Source organism: Nilaparvata lugens, chromosome 3, assembly GCF_014356525.2.
Source record: "Nilaparvata lugens isolate BPH chromosome 3, ASM1435652v1, whole genome shotgun sequence".
NCBI classification, from domain to species: Eukaryota; Metazoa; Arthropoda; class Insecta; order Hemiptera; family Delphacidae; genus Nilaparvata; species Nilaparvata lugens.
This window is the reverse complement of record NC_052506.1, coordinates 30070805-30096979: the sequence shown is the minus strand read 5'-3', so window position 1 is coordinate 30096979 and position 26175 is coordinate 30070805. Positions and strand designations below refer to the sequence as shown.

Below are 26175 nucleotides of genomic sequence, written 5' to 3'. Positions count from 1 at the left end.
TTTGTTTGTGACAGGCTCGTACGTGCTGTTGTGGCGGCGAGGCAGCGCAGTGGTGACAGCTGACAAGATGATGGTCACCAGGGATCCTCGCTTCCGATTGGTCGACGGCTATAACCTGGAGATCGGCAACGTCATGCCGCAGGACGCCGGAGACTACGTCTGTCAGATTGGCGAGTACCGTGACCAGATCAATACTGTTGAAATACTTGGTAAGTTAGTCCTACTCACACCAATTCCAACCTTATCATACTTCTCTTTGCGTTACTTTAATTTGAAACTTTGGGTATTATTTACTAGATTCACTGGAATCATTCAGGTATCTCATGAAATATCAACAGATATTATAGTTGATGAAATAAAAGTTTGTGATGATGATAATATATCATCACAAGTTGGCAACCTTGGTGCCTACCAAGAAAACTGCGTTTCAATCAATATTCAAGGAATGATCACAAGAAGGTTGAATTGGACATCCTAGAAGACATTGTTGGTGAATTTCACTCAAAAATGTATGATTGGAAAACAACTTAAGCAGATGAGATTGAACTATAAAGAAAAAAACCTTTAAATCAATTATTACCAGTTTGAATAGTTCACATTCTACTTTTAGTAGGATAAATGAGTGATTTCTATCATAGTTTCTGTGGTTTTATCTCTAATGTCTTGCCTTTTCATACTTTTCAACACTGTCAGGCCATTAATTGGAAAAACAACAAATCTCTAGTGGGTTCATTAATTTTTTTAATCATAAAATGAAAGTATAAGGATAATTTGTTATTATTCTTAGCCTATCAAACACCTTCACAATCCTATAATATAAACTTCAAATGTGTGAAAAATATCTGAGAATCGAATCAAAAGATGTTTTGTCATTCCCCAAAAATTCACTTCTTTGAACATAAGCTGTTTCTCAAGTGACAAATTCAATTATTCCTCATGAAATTTATTGGTAATCTGATTTTAGAACAGTAAATACTTTTTAGTTAGTTTGCATCACCTGTCTTTCGATTCTGTTTCATGTTAGTTTCAAGAGAATTATGAGAGGAAGTTTGAGTTTCACAACACTCTAGAGAGACAAACCTTGTCAATAACTATATCACTTTAGGTTTTGGAGATCTCCTCCTTCGCACAAAATATTGATACATTGAAATAAACTATTCAACTCAATTATTTCCATACAATCTAGTCTGGCAACTCAACCAATAAATTATTTCAGCTGCTTGAACTGTTAGAGTCCTTAGCCTTATGAATTCAATAATATTGATCTGAAGGACTACTTATATTCGAATAAATGAAATTGAGGCGATATCATAGATAATAATGACAGATCATCGGCCGACCAGGACTATACTATACCCGGGGATCTAATATTATACTCTGTCCAATTTCGCATGAGCTCTAAAGGATTAGGCCGACCCTCGCTCCCCCACGCGCAGGCACACACGCCTGGTCTACCTGCGCCATTGATATACTATGTATACTACATAGTATACAGGTAGACAGACCGTCCCTTTACTCACACACACACAAAATGAAACTGCCCTTGTGTGTGTGAGTAGTAGGAGGGTCGGCCTAATCCTTCAGAGCTCATGTGAAATTGGACAGAGTATAGAACCATATTTCTATACTTGGTGCTGTGAGCCAAATGAACTTTGATGAATACATCACAATGGCTCATCCCAGAATTACAGGCTGTTAAAATGCTTTGATTATTTATTTTCGGATAGATCACGGCTTGCTGAAATATGCAACGCACATAAATGAGTCGAATTCCTCTTTGATTCAAGCATATTATTTCTCATGAACTGATATGAGAGTTACACTATCACCCTTACAATTCAGTTTTCTGAAAAATGGATTGGATCACAGAAACACAGAATGCAAAAGAGAAGACCTCATCGCATAATATTATCTGTGGTTGTCATTTATGATTATGATGAGAACCTCAATTTGTTATGATGAAAGGTTATCAACCAACATGTTCCAGACAGTGAGTTCGTGTATCAAAGTCTACTGTATTAGTAGCCGGAAGCCTATAATGATGTAATTGCTCATCAGATCATATAATATTCTGAAAGGAGACGTACAGTTGACTGATCGTGTCACCTTTGACAGAATGACAGACAGGATTTATTTTTGTCTCTGCGACAGGTAAAACATTTTCATGATAATGGTTTGCAATTTCTCTGTCCAAGAAACATTGAATTGGAAGTTGATATTATTTGATTCAGAACTAATAATAATATAGTCTTTTCTGTGATAATGAACTTGAATTACTGGGTGAACTTGATTTATGCACTGCTGCTAAGATTTTGTACAGAATTTCGCCCCGTAATTCAAATAGATCATGATCTTTTACGAATGGGCCTATGCTTATAAATTTCCTAGATTCACATTGATATTCAGTTTGATAATTCAATTTTTCAAATTGCATAATCAATGGGTGTGGAAGTTCAATAATTTCGAACAGTAACTGAGAAAAATTCATTAGACAATATCGATGTTGATGAGAGTTGTTGTCAGGGAGCTCAATTGAACAACAAAATGTAGTGCGGAGTGTTTGGGGTTGGGCTGGCAAACATATCATATTTCGCATATCGATTTCCATAGCTGATACATTTTGTCATAGCTTTTGAGAATGGATGTTTCACAAGAGATTAAAATTGCTACAATTTCGATGTTGTTGTTGATCTCCTGTCACGGCAATATCAAACGCAAATCCCAATTTATATTTGCACACAGTAGTCAAATTTGACAAGCATCGATTATGACACTTCTTGTTTAAGAGTTTTTGACAAAATTTCAATACAATGTCAAATAATGGAGCCACTCATGAGACTGATCCACATGCACTCATGATTGACATGCAGCATAGAGTTCATCATTACTCTGTTATTTGTTAAAGGATCAAAAATAGCCTGACTTGAATTGACGCAAAAATTAGGCCTATCGAACGTACCTGTATTCTGGCATCATTGCGAGACACAGAATGTGAAATATCTGCTCTGCTCAATTGATGAGGATAATCAGGTTATTTGACCAAAATTTCAACCCTATACGTTCTTCTGCCAACGCTCCTACATTACTGAACCTTTGAACTTGCTAAGATGAAGGAGTAATTATTGGGCCTACAGCTTTTTCAGTCGAAAATGTTAAGTTTAAAAAGTCACAATTGGAATTGTCACCTTCAAATGAAATTGATATCGATCAAATATGAAACATTATGAACGAAGATGCGATGTTTTGTATTTGAAAATTCTTTGAAATCCAAGCATCTACTTGGGATGTACTCGCAAGTCATGTCGATATTGATACGATGTTGAAGGGAACTGGTGAGGCTGTTTCTTTACATGAGCTGAACAATTCTGTATATAATTTCGAGCACAAGTTGCACGTTATCCACGTCACGTGACGTGTATATAATCTTCACAAAGTTGCTCAACATTAATCACGAGACTAGCTCCCTTCCAAAATTGTGCACACTTGGTTGCACCGTCTTCTGAGCAATGCAATTACTTGCTGTGTCAACATGGATGACGGAAAATTGGACGCCGAGCATAATCCTTGTGAGGAGACGAGATACGAGATAGATCTCCCCCCCCACGACAACTTCATCCACTCACGACAAGAAAAACAATCTGTAATGTGTTGGTAATCTTCAAAAATCCCTATGAATCTTTTGATCCCTGCAATCCGTATTCGAGGCGAGTATCCAGCCAGAATAGACGTTCGGTAAACTTTCGACTCATCACGAATCATCTTTCCCTCTTTTTCCTTGTTCAATTCAATCAATTTAGCGAACAATGCAGTCTCATCATGAATATGAGAGAGCATATGTCATTTTATTCTACCCCAATCAAGTTCTTCAATTAACTTGCAAATAGAAGGGAGTTCAAAATAATGGATTGGAGTAATCAATAAATGAGACATCATTTCACCCCAAACTCTCAATGTGAACTGTCGAAGGAGAGAATTATAATGTGATTTAACAATGCTGGGAACTGAACCTATCAAACAATCCTCTAATATTCGAGTTCTATCAGTACAAATATAGCACGGTATAAGGCGTTATCAATGCATTCATTTAATATTATAGTGGGTTCTAAACCTGTCAAGCGCATGGTTGTTTGAACATCTCATCTTATCAATCTCGTATAAGTGAAGACTTCTGTATAAATGTGGCTATCATCCAGTTGGAAATGAATGATATAGCCTAGCCTGAAAAAATAAAATTCAAAGGATATAAACAATGTCGATTGCAGTGTTCGATTCGCAATGTTAATTGGATTGGAGAAATACTGTGAAAATAATATCTGAGAGCAAAATGAACTGATTTGAGATTTGAGAGTCAATGGAACTTGACGAGAATTATTGAAAATGTGTACCGTACACGTGGAGTGAAGGAATAAAATTGTGAAATTCAATTATGAAATTCATCGAGAAATAAACTTTGTTGGACGAGGGACTGAGCCTGAGCATTTTCATTTAGAAAATAGAAATATTAAAATGATGAGAATTTGTATTATTTTACCTTATAATCCCTATAACACTGGTGTTTTTTTATAAGAATATGACCTAGTGATATATTCGAAACGTTCAATGTTCAAACTATTTATGTTTGGTATGTGATGTATATAAAAATTTTCGAATTGGATTCACAATAAAAAGGGACAAAAATTGTTAGATCGAATCTTTTCCAATAGTAAAAATTGAACGGTAAAGTTCAGATAACGTATATCCAATTGTTCTTGAAGTCGTTGAATATGTTTTTCTGAAATCTTCAACCTCCTTTTCCATACATATTCTTTCTAATGTTCTATTGGTGATGATTGATTATTGATTATTATTCAAGACCACGAATAGCTCGAATAATAATAAAGAATTGAAGAATCGCATTTTGACTTCTTCCCTTCGCTATCAATAAGAATTTCTCCCTATTTATGGTGCGTTTGAGAGATAACATCCATGGGGAGCAGCGCAAATGGTCGAGAGATGAACGCAAACTCGAACTTTGGTATTCAATATGCACATATTTTTTCTTCACGGCGCCTAAACATCAACCCTCTTATCTCACTACTTTTTCGTTTTCCTTGAATCATCAACTATAACTTCCATCACTGTCAGAGAGACTATGCGCTATCTACACTCTTCTCTACCAAACCTTCGTCAAAATTGTCCAAATCAAATTGGCCACATAGGTGAGGAATGATGTAATAGATGATGGCTGATTAGACCATGTGCGGGGGAGCGATTGCTTGCCGGGGTTGGTAGTGTAGGTTTTATCAATCATCCACCGAGCACCCATGTGTCTTAGCTTCATACTGTAGACTTTGAAATCATCAAGTTTGTTCTATATTGTAGTTTGATCCTGCTCGGAAAAATCAGCATTAGGTTTTGTTTTTTTTTCAATATGTATTTTATTCTCAATATGAAATCAACAAGAAGAAAAAAGGATGTACACTTGGAATTCATACTATTGAATAGATGATATACGTATTATCTTATGTAATAGTGGCATTCATATTGCATCTTCTAGCCGAACTTTATAGGTTGGAGCATACAATAAACAATCCTCATTGTGCATTCTATAGTTGGAGTGTGGAAACAGCATAAGTGCATAAAAATAATTGAGAACGCAGGAGTATTTATCACATCATTCCAGCAATTTCTAAAGACTCACAATGAGAAATGTTTCCACAAATGATTCAAATTATGGTTACATGATTACATGATTTCAAATTTTGAAATGATCGTTACATCATTTCATCTAGATTGTATCAGAGATGAAAGGAATAATCATATAGTTAAGAAAATCTAATACAGTTTTATTCACTTAATGATTGTATGATGCATGGATCAAGAGATGAAATAATTGATTCATAGCAAAGACTATGAATATATACTCAAAATTATCATTCATCAACATTGCAGCTTTCAAGTTCCACTTATGAAAAATAACCAATAAACCACAGTTGTTAGTATTAAGTTTTTCGATGTTCATGGAATACTAATATTCCCTTGTTCTCTCAGTTGTATGTTTTGAACAAGCTGTGCCATTGTTTCTTAGTGCAGCGGTGAACCATATCTCTAAAGGAATTCGCAACAGACTGCGATGTCACCCCATCTTTTGCACCCTCCAGAATTTGTTTTCACGCCTTGATCTTTTAGGTGATTTGAGTATTTCACAATCACCCTTTTTTATTATCTGCAGTCTTGGTGTTACTGCTCTGCCATCAACAGCTTCCTTCGTCGAGGCATGGAGATCGGAGGGACGTGAGGAATCTGAGAAAAAAGGAGAGGAAAGAGAGTGACAAAATCTTCTTGTTCCGGACCCGAGTCACAGTGGGAACACACGGCTTGAGTCGCCGCCGGTCGAGAAATACTTTCACTTATTGACTTGTACCCAACTCCCCCTTCTCCTTGCAAAACGAAACTTGCTACAACTCTCCTTGTTTCCTTCCTCTGGCTACAAGGGGCGGCCCTCCTTCTTTTTTGATATAAGTCTCAAAGTTTTCCACCCTCGCATATGTTAAAGAAACAGTACGACTGTTACGCTCCTGGAAATTTATACGACAAGCGGTTCCGTCTGAATTTTCATTAGAAACGCGTAAGGGAGTCTCAGACTCAGACACGCCTTCCTGGCGTCTTCGATAAATGATCAACTATTCTCATATTTAATACGAATTCATTACCGATTACTATTAAAAAATGAAATTCTCATACAGAATATACATTGATACCGTAAAAAATTGTTATTCTCAATTATTATGATTCTCAGGAAACATGTATCGTGCAAGAGCTTTAGCGAATGAAGATTGTGAATGATTCTGCTTTGCAAATATTTATGAATTGCACATAGAGCATAATAAGAGGATATCCCATGTTATGGGTCGTTCATTTTCTTAGTTTCACAGTTATCTCAAACCTGTAATATTGTCGACTTTGTTCAATTATTACTGTCTTGACCAGTGTTTATAGTGTAAAAAATGCACAGTATTATAGACCACCAGCGTTACATAACTTCACAAAAAGAACAACACGGGGACTATCGGATTGACATAACATTGAAGTTTGGAACATGAACTCCCTGTACCATGGGATTGCTGTAAGGATATCTTCTTAAATATGTTTTTTCTCTCTATGGCTTTACTCAGTGAAGGTTATACCTAGAATATACTAGAGTTCTAGTAAGAATGGGCTTGACCAATAATAGGATCAATTATTCAAGCTCTATTGTTCTGATTGCTTCATACATTCTTTTTTACAATAATTGCATCATCAAATGGTACAGGGAGGAAAAATAAGGTAACCTTGTGCTATTCCTCATACAAAGTTAGTACGGTTATAAATAGTCCAAAAATGGTAAACTCTTGTTCTCCACTTCACTAAACTTCTCAGTCCTGAAATAATTTCACATAGCAGATTTTCATATTTAGTTGCTTCAAAACCAAAAATAGAAGGAATACTACACATCATTATTAGCCAACTAAAATAGGGAATAATATTCGAATATTAGAGAAATTTTCATGGACCGAGAAAACAAACTTCATTACAAAAACCCTTGAATATTATGTAGCAGGTTTAGACTTTTCAAAAAAAAAAAGATTCTAGATTGAACAGAACTTATCTATATTCAATTTCATAATTCAAGAGAGTTTTGAATCATTCATTGATAATCCCGGTGATGGAAGAGAAATGTAATAAGAGAAAAAACTGTAAGCTAGGCACTGAAAAAGAAAGTGAAGACTGAAGAGTTTACAATAATTGCATGCGAGCCTGGAGAGAAGTGTAGAAAAAAGCTTTAAAAATTCTTTGAAATTTTGTCTTAATGGCTACTAAGCTCTGAAGGTATTTTAGTAGCTATTTTCAATTCGGTCTCATCCACTCCTGCTACTATATTCCTAAAAGTGAAGAATTATTCATTTTCGAAGAATTTTCTCACTTTAGTCTTTTCTGTGTGATTATCTCGTAGTCTATTCAAATTCTCTGAATAATGAAGAAGATGACTTGCATTATAAATTAAGAAACGTAGATCCTCTTTTCATATATTTTTCCATCTCTGACTCTTGAACGATAAGAAGTACAGTATAGTATTTTTCTCCAAAGCATTAATTTCATGTTGGATATTCTCCCCCTTATTTGAGAAAACAAAAGTATCAAAAAATGCGAAACCAATGAACATAAAGGAAAATAAATGACTGATGGTGTGACTGGGAGTATGAAATAAAGTTTTATACTTCATGAATTCCACTTCCCAATGAGTAAAATCCACAGTCCTCCAATAAATAATTTCTTGAAATTGGATTGATAGAGTCAACACTGATCATTCCAAATTATAACTGACAAAGCCGTCATGGAACTCATATGCAAGATTAGGTGGTGATTATTGGTTCAGCATGAGACTTCAGTAAATTCGAGGTATTGTGATCATTCATATACTACATCAGATGATTCTCCACGTTATAAATGAAATTAGATTACCATTACATACTATGTTTTGAAACTTTGTTTTTTTGAACGAGCATGAGCGAGTTCTTACTTTTAACTTAGTGAAGCCCAAAGTCGTTGTCCGTCTGTTTGTATGTTCTACAAATACTAAAATTGATCAATCAGCTTCAAATATTGAACACTTATTCTTCGAACCTTTTTACAGGTCAACTTCGTTGAAAAACGAAATTGATAACTCCTTTGTCCTTTTCCAGGATATAAAAATAACATTGAAAGTGCAAAAGGAAAAAAATTATTTCTGATTTTTCATTTAGTCAGCTGGAATTAATTGCATGCTATTTCTATAATTGTCCCATTCATTTAAAAAGCTGATGCTATTTGGGAGTTATCACACAGACTGACAGACTTTATGCGCCGACACATAAACTCAGCTGAATAATACAAACATATCAATCTATAAGTTCTCGCTTCCGTTAACTGTTTTCCTGTCTATTGTCTGTCTGTAACATAGGCTATGCATAATTAATAATACTACTTTTGATAGCAGTTGGTGTGACTTGACAAATATGCTATGAAGAATGTTTATGTTCAAAGTATTAAATTTGTGAGTAGAAGCTACTATTAGTGTTCAATAACACTTGATTATCCAATGTAAGTAGGTACTCATTTATCTTATTTTTTTATCATTTATTAGTATCTTTAAATGTTTAGATCATTGAAAAGGTTTGAGATATCGAAGTACGGGTTTCGCCATTAATTTTTTTCCAAATTCTGTATCACATGACCATGCTCTCATTTGAATAATCAAGCTGGATTCGAAATGGAGTTTGATCCATATGACGGATTCAGGATGGCGAACAAAAGTTTTGAAGGGACAGGAAGTATTTTTTTTTTCAATCGGAATAGAGAACACCCATGGAGCCTACTGTCATATCATACTTCTAAAAGAGATATTCAGGTGTTTACATAATGATTCTCATTCTCACCAAATCTGTATATTTACAAGTTGCAGATTTCAGAGATCAATACAACAGTTCATGAGCTCCAACCCAAAGGGCCGCTAGTGTATGTATAGTCTTCTCAATTAATACAGCTACTTTCTAATAGCGAAACACGAGGAAAATGTTGAAGCATTTTCTTTTTGTTTAACAGATGCGAGCCATTGAGCGTGAATGACGAAGAGCTGTTGAACAGGCTATAAAATAGGAGGGATTACATATTATTATTAAAGGCGCATTAGAAAAGAGACATCACTATCGTCTTGGAACAGCCACTAATTTCCAATCGATAAATTAGAAGCGAGCAGTTTGTCGGTCGTTCATTGGGTTATTAGTGACCAGGGAGCGGGTGCAATTATATCTGGTTATCTATGGCTGTTCCTCGCTGTGAATAAGAGATGGGTAATGGAGGAGAACGGCTCAGAAGAGAACGAATACGATTCGATAGAAAGAGGAACAAGGAGAAATAGATAAATGTTTTTCTACAGTCATGCTCCATGGAGAGAGGGATAGAATGAGGAATCGTATGTGAAAGAGGAGAGGATGCCTGTAGTAAAGAGAGTGAGGGAAATTGAGTAGCGATGAATTTGAGATTTGATGAAGTGAGTCAAAAGGAAAATGAAGAGTGATAATCAATTAGCAAGAGACCAGAATATTATAGTATGATTTGAAATAGTTTAATTTTTTCTAAGGGTAGAAGAGAGATAATAGAAAGGAAAATGTGAAGAAAGGTCATTAGGGGGTGGAAGATCCAGGAGATTTCAAATTAATAGAAATGATAGTCTATGTGTATGTGGAAGCGACATAATAGTATCATCTTTCTCTTCATTTGAAATTAGAGGTTGATGCAGCTCTGAGTGAGCACTAAGAGTATTGCTGTTTGAGTTGAGAGAGAGACCGAGCGTCTTGAAAAAAGGTGATTAGCGGGGAGTGAGAAAATGAGACATTTAGTTATTACCTTCAGAAGAAAGATGTGACCGGCTTGATGAGCCAGTATGAGAAGAGGAACGAGTTGAGACAGAGAGATGAGGTTCAGATGGGTGTGAGTAGAGGAATGAGATTGAGCTAAGATGGTGTGGTGGAGGGGAATAGTGGTAATTGGTCGGTAGAACAGACGAGCGATTGCCGAACCGCAATAAACTGAACGCCTAATAAGACTGAGCTCTTCCTCATGATGATGATGATGATGATGATGTCAATGATTTGGTGATCAGGTGTGTTGCAAAAGAGGGAATGGCTTGGAGAGACAAGGCGACGAGCACTTCATCATTGCCGAAACAAGCATTGAGTGTGGGTGTGTGTGAGTGCGCGCGCACAGGAGGGCTAATAGCCAGTTTAAAAATTGACAGGCGTTACCGCTCATTACCCGATACACAGGACGATCGAGGACCTGGCTGGTCGCTGGTCGCTGCTCGCTGGCAATGATCGCGGAGGCTCAGTAATTGTTGCCTAATGGTCCGTAACCGGTCTGACCTCCGAACAATACGGGCTCATCCTATCTGCTTTTCTCTCTCACAAATTCTATTCTCTATCCTCCCTTCTCCTTTTGCAACAGGTTCTCACGACGCCCCTACTTCCGCTCTCCCTTACGCCGTGGTATCAATCAATCTATCTACAGAGCAATCATTGGCGTTGGAAAGGTACAGAATCGGACTGTTATGTCACAAAGATTGTTACCTGTCACTGACATCTTCCAAAAGTCATATTTCTTTAAGAGAATGCAATGAAATTTGGGATGAAGAATTTTGAATGTTCTATAAAAATTTGAGCAAGCTGGTGTGAGAATAATACTGGAATCTTCAAAGAATGGTGATACTGTATTTTCATGTTTGTGATTTTTGTGTCTGCTAAGTGAGGGTTGGGAGAATTACGAATGTCACTTTCGAATGCATAGACGCTTTCACACTTACGATTGTCAGCCGACCGACACTCAAAATTATTTATGTCCGATTCACTAATTCTCACCAACAGCTAATTCTCAGCCAATCGAAGGACGAAAAAAAAATAATGGCCGGCAATTGGCGAATTACTTCGATAACGGTCATTGATATCAGATAAATTGATATTCCATTGATATCTTTCCAGTCAAGATAGTCAAAATATTTTAATTATCGAGAAATTAGTTCACTCAGTTTTGATTGAAAAATATATATACAACGATAAACAATAATCGGAAAAGAGCATTACAGAAGCAGTTCTAAATGGAAATTATATTACTGATTCAGGAGAAGATGCAACTCTACTATATCAACTTATTTCTAGTAAAAAAGTGATATTAAAAGAAATAAGGTAGGCTATAGTATTGACGAGTAGGCCTACCTGAATGCATTGATCTTCACATATTCAATTATACTAGTAGTTCTGCGAAGGTGCGAACAGTAGACCTCGCTCATGAATACAACTCTCAATCTAATGAGAAGGGACAGTAAGTACAGTATAATATTGTGAAGATTTAGCCATATCATCTATTATTTTCTCCATTGAAAGTGCTAGAGACACTTTGCAGGGACACTGGACTTATCAAGGAGGTACCTTCATATCGTCTCCATATTCACAATATAAACATATATTACAACTTTTCTAATAATTAATTATGAGAAATCGGTCAACTGACGGAAAAATGGGATATGTAGTAGGCAATTTAGATGATGAATCGTCTCACAGACGATGGTGTGATGGAAAATGATTCTAAATAAGATGGGTTTGTTGGTGACAATAACAGGAGGTTGCTAATGATGTTTCTCATGGAAAGTGGATCCAATGTTATGGCTTGTTATGCCTATGCAGAATGTTAATGCTCACAAATCGGTTTCCGATCTCATACCAATAGGAAAACAAAAGACTTGACACTGTAGAGCGACACAAAAATGCACAAGAAATGCATACAATACAATAATTATTGTACCTGATAAACTGAAAAACCAGTTGAAAAATAACTTAAATAATAACTGATAGCTATGATAAAAAGAAGTTGGAGATTAAAGAAATGTTTATGATGTTAAATATTGTCTACAACTAAAATAGTTGTTGATTTATTTTTATGATTATAAAAATTGTCCACAACTAAAAGAGTTATCTGTAACATAGATAATAATAGTTATTTATGTATTGATATTAAAGATTTTTTAAAAATAATCTATCCAATTAATTTGATGAATCAATTCAATAATAATAAGATGATTCAATATTAGTATTCTATATAGTCATAATGATCATTTTATAATGATATATTATTAGAATAAGATAAAACAATTAGTATCGTCTGCAAAAAAAATCTGGTCAGAACGAGATTTGAACCTGAATCCCACGGTGTGATTAACTACGCTCTAATTGTCTTGGACACCATGCCCTGATAACTGTACTTGCGTAAAAGTAGGAAGATGAGTTGTTGTATCTTCAAAGATACTTTTGAGGTTATTCTACGGTTTTTTAAATATTACAAAAAAAACCGGAAGTTTTTCGTTACACATACATACGTTTCTGCACCTTGTTTCAAAGAACTTGCATCCCATATTTCATACAAATCGGACAATAACTGCGACTGTAACTGCGGTACAAACAAACAAACAGACAAAAGCCGATCGAGTCGAAACTAAGACCTCAGCTTCGCTTCGGTCATTTATAATAAGTGGGTTGTACAAGGAAAAGAGCTTCAAAAAGCATTACACATTTTCAATATAATATGCGAAATGTTTTATCTCGAGTAACTGTGAGAAAACACAGATTTATAGCTCCTACAGGTACATTCCCAACGAGATCAGTAACTACTTTCCTTGAGGTTGTCACATAGATATTATCACAGATAATAGGTAAACCTCTGTGATAGTAGGCTATAAAACACGTGTTTTGATGATGCACTTATTGTATGAATCAATGAACAATGAGAATAAAGAACAAAAATAATAAAGTGTATCAGTAAAAAGCCTTTTAGAAGAAAGTCAGAAGAGGAGCCATCAATAACCATGGAGTTTCCATAGTTCAGTGTCAGTTCAGCCTTCAGTACTCCTCCATGGAAGTGAATCTTGTGTAACAGCTAAGGGCCATATGCTAACACTACGTTTAACAATAAAGCACGTTTACTTGTAGGTAAGGTTGCATTATTTATCATAATATGTTTCTTACGGGTTTATAGGAACAGCTGACATTTTTCCGTTTAAACCGAGTATCTGCATAATGGACCCAAGGCGATAGAGATCGTAAAACTAAATAGATACTTGAAAATAACGCAACTTGATAAGAATGAAAAACGAGTTGCTTTTGTTACACGATTGGATAATAATAAGCTTTATATTACGGATGATATTTTTTCCAATAAGCTATTTCAATAATAAATTGGGCGTATTGGTTCTGAGAACCTCAATTGGTTCAATTCGAACGAAAATATGACAGTAATATTGTTTACAGCTTTACACATTTTTCTTCCTTGCAATCCACAAATTTTAATTGGAATAATTTCTACAATAAGGGAAAAAATGGTTCCTATTTTGAATACATTTGGAAGCAACATTGATCAATTCAATTTGCCTTTTGAATATTTTGAACTCCAGGCTCACAGAGCCATATATACCACATATATGGACTAATCCTTGCAATGATAACTAATCTAAACAAAATTTTTGCAATGTGAAAATGATGCTCATATCAGTTATGACAATAATGATTATATTGAATATTTTCTTATATCATGTGAATTTTAGAACAAATTTTGCATTATTCTACAAACATGATGATGTGTAGGTTAATAATTAGGCTAGTTAACTTCAAAAATATCTCCAAATGAGTTCAGTTACTCGACTATGGTTTAAGAATGATTTATTATCCCATGTTAGATTCGAAATAGAATTCAACAACGCCATGATATATTTGAATAGAACCAATCAATACACTCCAATTTCTATGCGGCAGATTTTCAATGAGTGGACGAGCAGCATAGTTGATAGAAATTGATCAAGAGGCGTCCTGCTCTTTGTCAAAAACTGATGTGGCTGGCACTTGACCGCGTGCCAATCGGTCTGGTTCCACTCACCCGCCATTGTCTTTCAGCTCAACCACTGCAAAAAGGTCATTCCACAGCCCACGGTAATTGTGGAAGGTCATTGAGAAAGTATCATCATGCTTTGTGGACTCCCTTTCATCAGCTTCCCCTCGTGGGCTTGATTATCGGCGGCTGCCCTGTGGGGTGGGCTACACCACTGTTGCCGAAACAACCATAGGCAACTAGACCACAATTTGCATATAGATTTCACTGCGACCTTGGCGGTTTCCACAGCGCCACTCCGCTTCAACTATTCCAACTCCATCACTAATTAAGTCTCCGTAATCAACTTCCAAAAACCCATCAAAGTTTCTTTCTGCGCTTCGTTCTCTGCTTCGTTGCTTTCTGTGCTGTATATCTAACATACTCCAGTTTCATTCCTCATGAACCTCTCTTCTTCTACTGTTTAAGCAAGAATAATGAATATATAATATATAATTATGTTTGAAAGTATATCAATAATTCCATCCATTAATACGTTATCACGTTATAAAATATTGCTTTACTCCTTCATGATATGGGAAAATGTATCCAGAGAAGTATAAAGAAACATAAGCCAAACTCTCTATTGTAGAAAGTAGAGCACTGTCTATTAAAGTATTCATTGTTCAACAGATCGCACCCATTTTCTTGAGTCATTCTTGATTCAATGCTGCCTGCATTTACGGTAATTGGAATTTATTGGATGCAAGATAGAACAATACCGGATCGCTTCGCACCACACCGTGTGCTGGCTTGTAGAGAAACCCATTTCCAGTCGTAAATATTGTGAAGCCGGTGCTTTACTGCTTGGACAACACAAGAGATCTAGTAAAGCTGAATGTGTGATAGTACTTCTTGTACTGGTACAAGCTGGTACAGCTGGATCTAGCTGTAATAACAATATTTCTGTACTTATTGCAGCAAGCAGCCCAATTTATGTCACACTGAAAAAGAGGTGGGAGATTGTGGGAATCACTACGATGAATGTGTCTCTCTCTTTTCATGTGTCTCTCTTTTTTCATAAAATTTTATTCAACGAGTTCACTTGAACTCGGGTTCAACAATTCAATAATGTTCTCTATCGATTGATACATGATGATCCAATTGTTTCGTTTGTTTTTTGGTGATGATAATATAAGCCCTTGAATAAATTACTATAGTTGGTCGAGGACGATATCTCTTCGATTGGTCGAAGAGAACTATATCTTCCTCAATAAACCTTCAAATGGTCTCTCAATGGAGTCTTCACTGTCAATGAAGATCAACATTCTGTCATGAATAACACTCATCATCTGTAAAATGTGATCAGATCCATTATATAACATTTTCTCACAATGGTCAATATCACTCCATAAATTCGAATGGAGAGGAACTTTCTGGAGAAATCATTTATTCGATTGGTGAAATTTTTCTTTGCACTTCAACAATCCAATCTTATTAAGTCATCCACACAACAGTACTCTGAAACTAAATTGAAATCATAGTCCAATTTACTGTTGCATTCATCGGCGGCAGTAATTTGGGAAAGCTCACGAATGCTTGGAGATCTACGCGTAGGTATTTGTAAGTCGTCAAGGGCCTTCTCACGAGTTTAGGCTTTGAGGAGTGGTGGAGGGGTTCTATGCGGGGGTTATTGCGGGGGGACTCGTGAGCTTATATGACGTCACGCGCCAACAATATCTTTTTCTTGGCGAAACTCCGCTTTATTCAGCGAAGTGCCCGGTCAAGGGTTATCTCATTAGGCGCCTGAATGCTCTTCAAGAATAGACATCACAAGTCAGAGGCCTTCTCACTTTGGTTTGACACGTTCATTCGGATGAACGTGTCAAACCTTCAACATATATTAATCGGTTACCACGCCAATTCATTACAATCTAGGAGTACTCAGACCCATAAACTAATTCCTTCAATTTATTAGTTTGCATTGTGAATAGTAAACAGTGATAGCTTACATGTAAAATTGAACCATTTCTTGTATATTCTCACATAATATATAATTGTCTTATACATTCATCACAGTCTTATATTGTGGTGTATTTTTATTTCCTATTGCTGTTTTCTATCAGCCCGAATTAATCGCGAATAATCACGTGCTCTACTAGCAACTCTAGTGTGATCTGAAATATAGCGACAGTAGAAGAACCTCTCAGCATGTTTTGGGAATCTATGCTAGCTTTTACTAGTCACGAATGAGAAACAAACTTGTTCCAATTGCTTACTATTTTAAATTTATTTATTTCCAGGATTTTCTATTGATAAATTATTCTTGTTGATTGTTTTTAGGGAAGAATGATTCATCAATTACAAATTATTGGTTACAGTTCCTCCAAGTGTGCGTACCTCTCCAGCTAGCGGCCAGCTGACGGCACGCAAAGGGGGCACTGTCACTTTGGAATGTAAAGCATCGGGCAATCCCGTTCCTACCATTCTCTGGTCTCGCAAGGTGAGTGAAACTCTTCATCCTTATCTCTCTTCAAGATGAAATTCAGTTTGGAAGTATCATTACTATTGAATCTCCTTGATTATCAACTTTGGATAAGTGTTGGTTTCGAATGTACATTACCTCGCAGATTAAGGTATTGTTGGAATTTTTACACACTCTCACGCTAATAACATATTACTCTCCTTTAAATGAACAAAAAAATGTTGAAAAGTTCTCACCATTCAAAGAGTAATAAAGGAAAAAAGTCTAATCGGTATATTAGTGGTCGGAATATTGTTTATATTGATATAGCAGCACACTCTCCCAATTTTCGTTTGTGATCAACTGGATCTAATTACACTTATTCAATTCATGTGCTACAACAAAACTGTGGCTGAACTGCGTTTACATTCGGTTCTATTGTGATAAAAAATGATTCCTTGGTTTTTGCAAAAATTTGAAATATTTTTCACTTAATTATTTTAATTGTCCGGATATTCACAAACCCCTTTAGAACATAACTTCTCCAATCAACTTTCCAGATACTCCAGTAGCTACACTCTCTACTGAATAGTGTGTGTATTGTTACACATACTATGACACTGTCCATTTTATAGGCTAAGTGTACTGTAAGAAACATAATAGATTAGATGTTGATAATTTCACTATACATTGATTACAGCAGCTCTCCACAGACTTCAAATGTTTGATTCAACTCCAAATTTAATTGGTTTGGTGTTGTCCTTTCGCTTCCCAGAAATTAATTTCTTGATACATTGCAGCTTGCTCAACAGATTTCAACTTCCATGGAAGACAACGTTGCCTTTAAAGATAATAGACTGAACATAATATATTATAACTGTATATTATGTTCTAGAGAATTCGACTTGGGGCAACATGATATTATGTGAATCCGTCCATCAAAATCCATCAAAAGCGTGTAAGATCTATCTGTATTCATCCTTGAACATATTGCCTCATTTCCATCCATTCAACTACAGTACAATATTCCTCTGCTATTAGCGTGAAGAGCTCTCCTCTCATGACTCAATGCATCAATTGTAGAACTGTGTGAAAATACGCGTAACAAGGGCACCCATAATATTTCCAAGCGTGAAATTAAAACATCATGTGGATCTATTGTTCCATGAATTGACTGAACATAGCTCGGGTATATTATACATTGATGGCAATCATATCAGTTAGCTTCCAATATGACAGGTACTTATATCACTATAACGCAAGGCATGTCACATCATTTGAATTTGGTAACGTATCTGATGACTAACTCCTTTCAGTTGAATGGAATAATATATTTTTAACCATACAACAAAAAATAATTGAGATTGTTTTCCATTTTGCTGGAAAAAACTCTATATATTGCTACAAATTCAAAGTTCCAAATGAAATTGCAATAAAGTATTGAATCAGTACCTAACATAATATGAGCATTGGAAAAAAATATTTGAATAGGAATCAGAATATCTAAATCACAAGCTGCTGGAATACTATTGCAAACAGTCGATAGGAATCAGAAAATATAAATTACAGGCTGCTGGAATACCATTGCAAACAGTTTATTCGGTATTACTAGAATTTATTTGATATTACTATAAATTCAAATATATGACTTCCACGGTAATAAATAGTGTAAGATCAATATCAGAGGTTGGTGTTGAAGGTTGATACTAAATGAGACAGTACTTCTTGTATTATCAGAACTTAAGTCCAAAATATTCACATAACACTAGGGCTGCATCATCAAGAAAGCATTGAAGGATATTATTCTCTTCAAAGTTATTCTAGGAAGATTACTCGAAAAAGTTAATTGTTGAAAGCACGAGTCATTTCAATTACTCGGTGCTCTCAGTGCTTATCGGGGGAAAAGAAACAATCTGATATAATACGAGAACGGAACCCCCTTCAACATTCATGATGGTGCTTGTTAGAATGCAGTGAGCAGTGCAGTTGAGGAACGAACACTATGATTTTTTTATCATGAATATGATTATATCCATAATTCACGGTTTGTTAGTCGACCACATATTGCTCTGTGTCCGGGGAGATAGCTGAGGTGCTTATGAGGTTTTTCGTAGGGCTGCTCGCCCAGCCAACTGAATTAAACATGGGGCTACCGGCCGGGGAGACTTCCCCTTGGCAATTGCACCGTCGCTAGAAGGACTCCTTCGTGTCATGGGACCATTTCCTGGAGACCATGGTCATAACAAACTATAAATTCAATTGGTGAAGTTGATAGAGTAGATGGTATTATGGTAAATGGAGGTGATTGAATTGAACAGTGGTAGTTTTTCTTTTCTAGAAATCGATTGCATTCTCTCATGCAGCTTTTTCTGTATTCTCTATTACTCTCTAATTTTATTCATCGTTATCCAAGAAATAGAAGGGTTTGCGTGGAATTATTATAAGTAGTGATAAGCGCACCATAAGCTTTTGATTCCAACAAGAATAAGAGCCGCAAAATCCCTTGAACTATTCCAAGAACGAAATAATCCAATCAAAAACATGTAATCTTCTCATAGTCAATTATTCATTGAATGAAAACTTCCTCCTTAAAATAAAAGATTTCTCATCTCTTTCTCAGCAATAAACATTGCTTGTTACACGTTTTTCATCAGCTAAGTTGAGTTCACTTCTGATCTGATACCACTGATGACTTATTTGGTAAAGTGAATAGCAAAATATGGTATTGGAAGACCAATGAAGAGTTCGACAGATATTTGTTATTTTGATGAATAATGAACACTTCCCCATCGTTTGATAGAAAAAGCATGCATTGACATTAATTATTATTTATTGGCTCAATTTATCATTTTTATTATTATTCATTGGCTTACTATTTATGTTTCAATTTAGACGAATAATTTTAACCAGCTAAAGCTTCTGACGGTACATTTTGATACCAATAAAAATTTCATTAACTGAAATGAATTACTAGGTCTCAGACAGAATAGCAGAGATATCTGTCACCAATGGTGTTATCAATCGAAGATATAGATAAGACGATAACGACTAGAGAAGCCAAGATTATGGCTAACAAATTGCAATGAAAATCAATTATTCAATAAAATAATAATATATTGTATGAATTTGAGGTTAGGTTCTATACCTATTAGGTATCTATTAGGTATAAACAACGCTTGTCGGCAATATCAATAACGACCAAGCTGAACATCTACAATTTAATTAGATACACGCTAGCAAAATAAATTGCATCTAGGTAGCATTCCTTAAGACGAGGACAAGAGGGTTTGTAAACTAAGCATGCCAAATAAATGTCACAAAAACGATTGAGAAAACACAAAAATATTTATTGTATCATATAGCATGAACAAAAATTATTAAAAACAAAACAAAAGGTAAAGGAATTGGGATTTATTATTTTGAGTGCATTAATACATACTACAGTCTGGGGATGTACCAATCATAATACAGTATTTGCTCGGCGCTAAAAATTATTTAATTCAAAATTTCCACATGGTCGTTATTAAAATCATAAAAATTTGTAAGTGTTGTAGGATACATAAAACATTGTAATTAGAATGAAATAAGAATTAAGGATAAAGATATGCAATTTTAAGATAGTAATATGTTCTAGAAATGCGGACTATTTGGCCGCACCAAATTGCGTCATCAGGGATTATTTGAAATCCACCAATAGGAAAAAATATTTAATTTTCATGTAAATTAAAAAGGGGAATATATTCGAAAGAGAATAGGGGAAGACCAACAGCCCACTTGCTTGCCAGAGGTCACCAGGAACACCCACCAATTATGAGAGCATTAGACTGAATCCCTCATTGTTCATTAATTAATTTTTACAAAAGTTTAAGTTTTGATTTATGTTATTGAAAATATCTTCTTATAACTCAGTGATGTCTCTGTATGACATGAGTTATTAAATTAAATATCCCCATTGGAGAGGACGACAGCAACCCACCAGAAAAGGCTTAGGACACATGAGACGAATCCTGGCCATCATCAAAAATTTATGAAAAATCTACACGGGGGTTCATGATTATTTAAGAGGCTACAAAGTGATAGAATTTTCATAAAGCCAGCTCGTCGAGGGTATAACTTAAAAATCAAGCTTGAGTCAACGATAATTGCGCAAGTATTATTAATAAGGGAAAAGTCATATTAAGAGTTCATATGAGAATTAAATGTTAAATTATATATCACTATTTGAGATTATTAAGTATGCTCAGTTAATGTACATAAATATCAGTATTATTGTTTGCATAATGAGATTTATAGAAGCTCAAAGTTCATAAGATAAATTATTTATCTAACTTCCACTGACGGCCGAACCTATGCCTTGAGATTTTATATTTGAAGTATCAAATATTATTGAATTATTTTATATTATTGAAAATTTGAATTATGAAATTCTAAGTTGATAAGCAGAAGCGAGTCAAACAATCGAGCTATAGAAATCTGTAAAATGTATGCTGATACAAAAACTATGAAAATTGATAATTGATGCTATTGAGCAGAATAAGAGAATTAATTGAGCGAGCTGTGTTATTTTTCTTGTGTATTTTCTCATATTGTTTTAGCATTTATTATTTCATATATTATTTTTTGCTCGTTGATTTTATTGTAATTATATATTTATTGATTGAATGGTGTTCTCTTCATTTTTAATCCTGTCTTCTTGCATGATCAATCTTGTACTAGTATTTTTTATTATCATTATTGACAAATTAGTAGAATAATTATCAACCAACTGTATTCTTCATCGGATAAGTTGGATGAATCAGCGATATACAGTATCGATCACTAAATCTTCAGAAATAATATGTTCTCAAGATTTATTTAAATGATTCAACCCAATCACTGAAATCAAATTGATTGGAATACAGAGTCTTAGTAGACTTAGTAGAGTCTTAAGTCGAAGCAGTATTACAACCTCTTTAACATTTATAATTACAGAACTAGTCAAAGCAGTGGTAAAAATTACCGATTGACAGAGCAGCCGATTGACAGAGAGTCTCATGTCGATTGATGCAGTTCAAAACAAACCGACAAAAGAGCGCACGCTTGATCGATAGACGCACACAGATTGAGACAGCCGATTATTAATCACTGGTCCCACAGTTGACAAGTGCCTCAATGTTTGTTAGATTGTTAATCGCCAATCGCCGATATCTGATAGGACAACTTTTGGCATATTCAATCCGATTCCATAATTCCAAAGATTATGATATCAAATATTTATTCCAAAAAGAAACAGCAGAGTTTTTGGCCTTTCTAGCTTGAATAATATAAAGTAATACTAGCTTGAATAATAAACTTATAATATCTATAAGCTTGCAGTAACTGTTAGCAGAATATTTTGTATAAGCTCCTTGAAGAGCTGGTAAGAATCATATGTTATTTCTATTTCAGCAGGTGTCAAGTTATCAAAAATATTCAAATATCTCATGCTCTACCGACAGACTGCCAGCTGGGCATATACGTAGGTCAAATACGGCTTTACAAGCTTCTCCTGGGAATAATATCTATAAGTGATCAATATCAAGGTGCCTTGTAGATCTTTCCAAGAATATTATCCCAATAAATTGGGATGGTATTATGCTATTAGATCTTTCCAAGAATATCATCCCAATAAATTGGGATGGTATTATGCAGTTGTTTTCAAATAATCAATTCAAGCTAGAAAGGCCAAAAACTCTGCTGTTTCTTTTTGGAATGGATATTTGATATCATAATAATCTTTGGAATTATGGAATCGGATTGAATATGCCAAAAGTTGTCCTATCAGATATCTGCGATTGGCGATTAACAATCTAACACACATTGAGGCACTCTTGTCAACTGTGGGACCAATGATTAATAATCGGCTGTCTCCATCTGTGTGCGTCTATCGATCAAGCGTGCGCTCTTTTGTCGGTTTGTTTTGAACTGCATCAATCGACATGGGACTCGTCTCTGCTATAGTGACGTGCTCTGAGCGGAATGGAGGAGTGGAGAGGATCGAGAGGGTTGATCATGAACTGGCGTCAGCCCAGCATTATCGCCTGGGACGAAATAACGGAAAAGCCCGATCTAACGCCAATTCCCCCGGAAGGCCGTTTGGTAGTTTAGGTTGCTTCAAAATTGGCTTGCTCGCCCGAATTTCCATACTTACACTTTCCACTGTTCATTCATCCAAGCAAACAGAGAATGGAATTCAACAGCGGGAGCTGGAAGCGTGTTTGCTTCTGTGAGTCCACTGTGGCGTTTCCATCAGTCATGTGTCCAACACTTGAGACCCAGGTTTGATTGATCTTCCTTCATTAAATATCAAATAACTTTTGCTAATCAGGAAACGATACGATCAGACAAGTATATCGCGAATCATAGAGAAGTGAGACAATATTAAATTTAATGAAAAATTGGAGGAATTTGAAGGTATTAGAATTAGGCCTCTTATTCATAGAAGTGGATTCATCCTCATTGATCAGAAGCCTGATGTCTATCAATTCCCGGATTATTCCGGAGCTAATTTAACAAAATGATTTCGATGGAGTGAGTAGTAGTAAATAATTTGGCATAGAGTTAATCTAAATAATTCTGTGACGGGATTACCTGGTAGCATATTCAAATTACAATTCTAGAAACAGGAATCCCTCTTCCATCCAACAATTTGAAATTCTCTTCCATTGCCTTTCATCCAGTTTGGAATTCAACCTACATTTTTGTCAATAAACAGAAAAACGTACGGGTTTCAGGATCGGGCCAAGATAGCGTTAAGGAAATAATGGAAGAGTGAACAGGTTGCGACTCGACTGACGTGCGGGTGGTAAGCGGCTGTAACTTGTCGGGTAATTGTTGTGGGGTTGGAACAGAACGCTTATTATCTGCAAATTGCACCCGGAGCGCAGCGGCCAGCTCGTAAAGTGCGAGAAGTCGTACTTGTTAGGTCAGGAGAGTAGCAGCATTTCTTCCCTGGTTGCCGTTGTCAGTATCCAGTATAGTCCTTACGCTCTGACCTGCATTCTCATTCAGATTACGCCAGCTGAGGCACTGCTGATGCCTGCAGCAACAATCTCATGGTAACTCAATTGTGCGAGTGGCTCTGTACGACTGTATTGTTGATAGTTAAACGTCATTCAGCAATATAAACGTGCGCGCATGTAAGTGGGAATGTTTATTCGAACAATCTACGATGCTGAGACTGAACAGGAACACTAGCTGTAGTCTTGGCATATCATAGGTAGTAGCTATGGATAACTATTTTAGGTAGAGTTCCCATTTGAACTGGTTATTTTACGGCAAATAAGATATTACGGAATGTATGTAACAACAATAATGAAGTCTGAATGTAACAATAATGGGATGGATTAGGAAGTCTATGTCATATAATCAAATTAGTCTGCTGTATTTTTTGCGTGATATAAACATCATTCTTAGCATAATCTACTAAGAAAATGCCAAGATTCTATCAAAAAAGATTTTGCTTTGAAAGTTGATGATTCTAATGAGTTGAAGAAAACTGTTCTCTGTTTAAATTTGACGCAAAAATATTAATATTTCTCTCTCCATAAAAGCGATAACAACTTTTTCGCCCCACTTGGATGTAATGAGCTGGTTTACGTGCGTCATATGGAGGCCGAAAATGATTGTTTTCTGACCAGGCCAGTAAAATTTTTACGGCCCTAGGGCTGTAAAATAACCTTGAAGTCAGCTGATTCTGATTTGATGTGAACGTGTTTACAAAATAGTTTATGAAACGGAATCAGTTTATGCTTCTAGAATTGAATAAAGTATTTTGCAATAAGATACTATAATTTTATTTGGATGAATGAAATACAAATAAGATATTATAAACTATTCAAATTCAATTTTCAGAGTAGGATAGAACTTCTAACCTAAACTTCCAAACTCGACAACAACAAGCATTGTTGACGTTGACATTCAGATTGGCCAAATTTCAAGTGTGCTAAAACAGCTGATCAAAAAACTTTTCATTATTTGTGTTTATTATTCAATAATAATTAAAACATTCATTATAATATCATCTTATTGTCATTTGAAAGAATAAAAAAGTATAAACCCAACCTCCCACATAATTGAACATAATCTTTTAGGTTATTCAGACGATTCAGAATAAAAAATAAAAATACTTGGAAAATTTCCTGATATTCAGATTACCTCAGATTTGCCATAGTAAGGTCCACGTTATAATGGCAGTACATAAAGATAGGAGAATAGCTATGCCAATTCTCTGCATCAATTAATTATATTTCTACACTGTCAGAAACATAATTGGCATCGTTGTGGACCTAGAAAAGGATAGTACCACCGGCTTTGTCGGTAGAAAAGGATAGCAAAACCAAAGTTGATCAAATACTGTTATTATAACGTGGACCTCACTATAGAGCTATGACCTTCCACTTTTGCTTTTGCAAGTGCTTAATAAACAATTATTCTCATATATATTGAAATTTGAAATTGAAATTGAAATTGAAATTGAAATTTATTCATAACACTGACAATTTACAAACAAAAGTAATTGAACTTAAAAAATCAGTACAATAATTTTGAAAAAATAAAAACTAAAATACATAATATAATATTATCTTCTTATACTATTTATATAAATGAAAATAATTAAAAACTAACAAAAACATTATGTAGCGTCAGAGTTATGATTAAGGTACTTTGTAAGCTATTAGCTGAGTTGAAGTTACCTACTCTGAAAATTAAACTATTTGACCTTTGCAAGAGACAGAACCCTCGAAAAAAAATTAACAGAAAATCTTTGTCTATTCACAGAAAATTTATTGAAAGGAGTGAACATTACAGAAGTTATTTATAGAAACCAAAAGGTATAATACAATCCTAGGAAAATAAATTAAGAAGAATTTGAGGACAAATACATTTTTATATTAATATATGAACTAAAGTCATAATATATCAATGAAAAAATAGATAAATACATTTTTATATTAATATATGAACTAAAGTCATAATATATCAATGAAAAAATAGATAAATAAAAATCCTGAGACAGAAAAATCGTTAGAAGCCTAGGAAGCAATAGTAGAAATTCCCAAAAGAATGTAAAAAAAAATTCATGTGAAAAGAACTCCTCAATCTCATCAAAATCAAAATTGAATGAAAAGTGCTTCAATTTCTTCAAAAATGTTATCAGTGAGCCTGTGGATGTAATATGTAGAGGTAACTTATTAAAGGAATTTGGAGCACTGTAATCGTAAAACCGTTTGAAGGCTTCACATGAAGGGTTTGCAAGAACAACCAAATTTCTGTCTCTCAATCTGTTT

At 35.1% G+C, this 26175-nt stretch overlaps 1 protein-coding gene across 2 annotated transcripts in view; it reads left to right on the top strand.

Moving 5' to 3' along the window:
• LOC111055642 (limbic system-associated membrane protein) overlaps positions 1-26175 on the top strand; it is a 208870-nt gene that overhangs the window by 145272 nt on the left and 37423 nt on the right. For both annotated transcript variants that reach the window (XM_039423482.1, XM_039423483.1), the window contains exons 3-4: positions 15-209; positions 16785-16906. In XM_039423482.1, coding sequence (XP_039279416.1) covers positions 15-209; positions 16785-16906 — 317 coding nt within the window. The remainder of the gene's footprint in view (positions 1-14; positions 210-16784; positions 16907-26175) is intronic.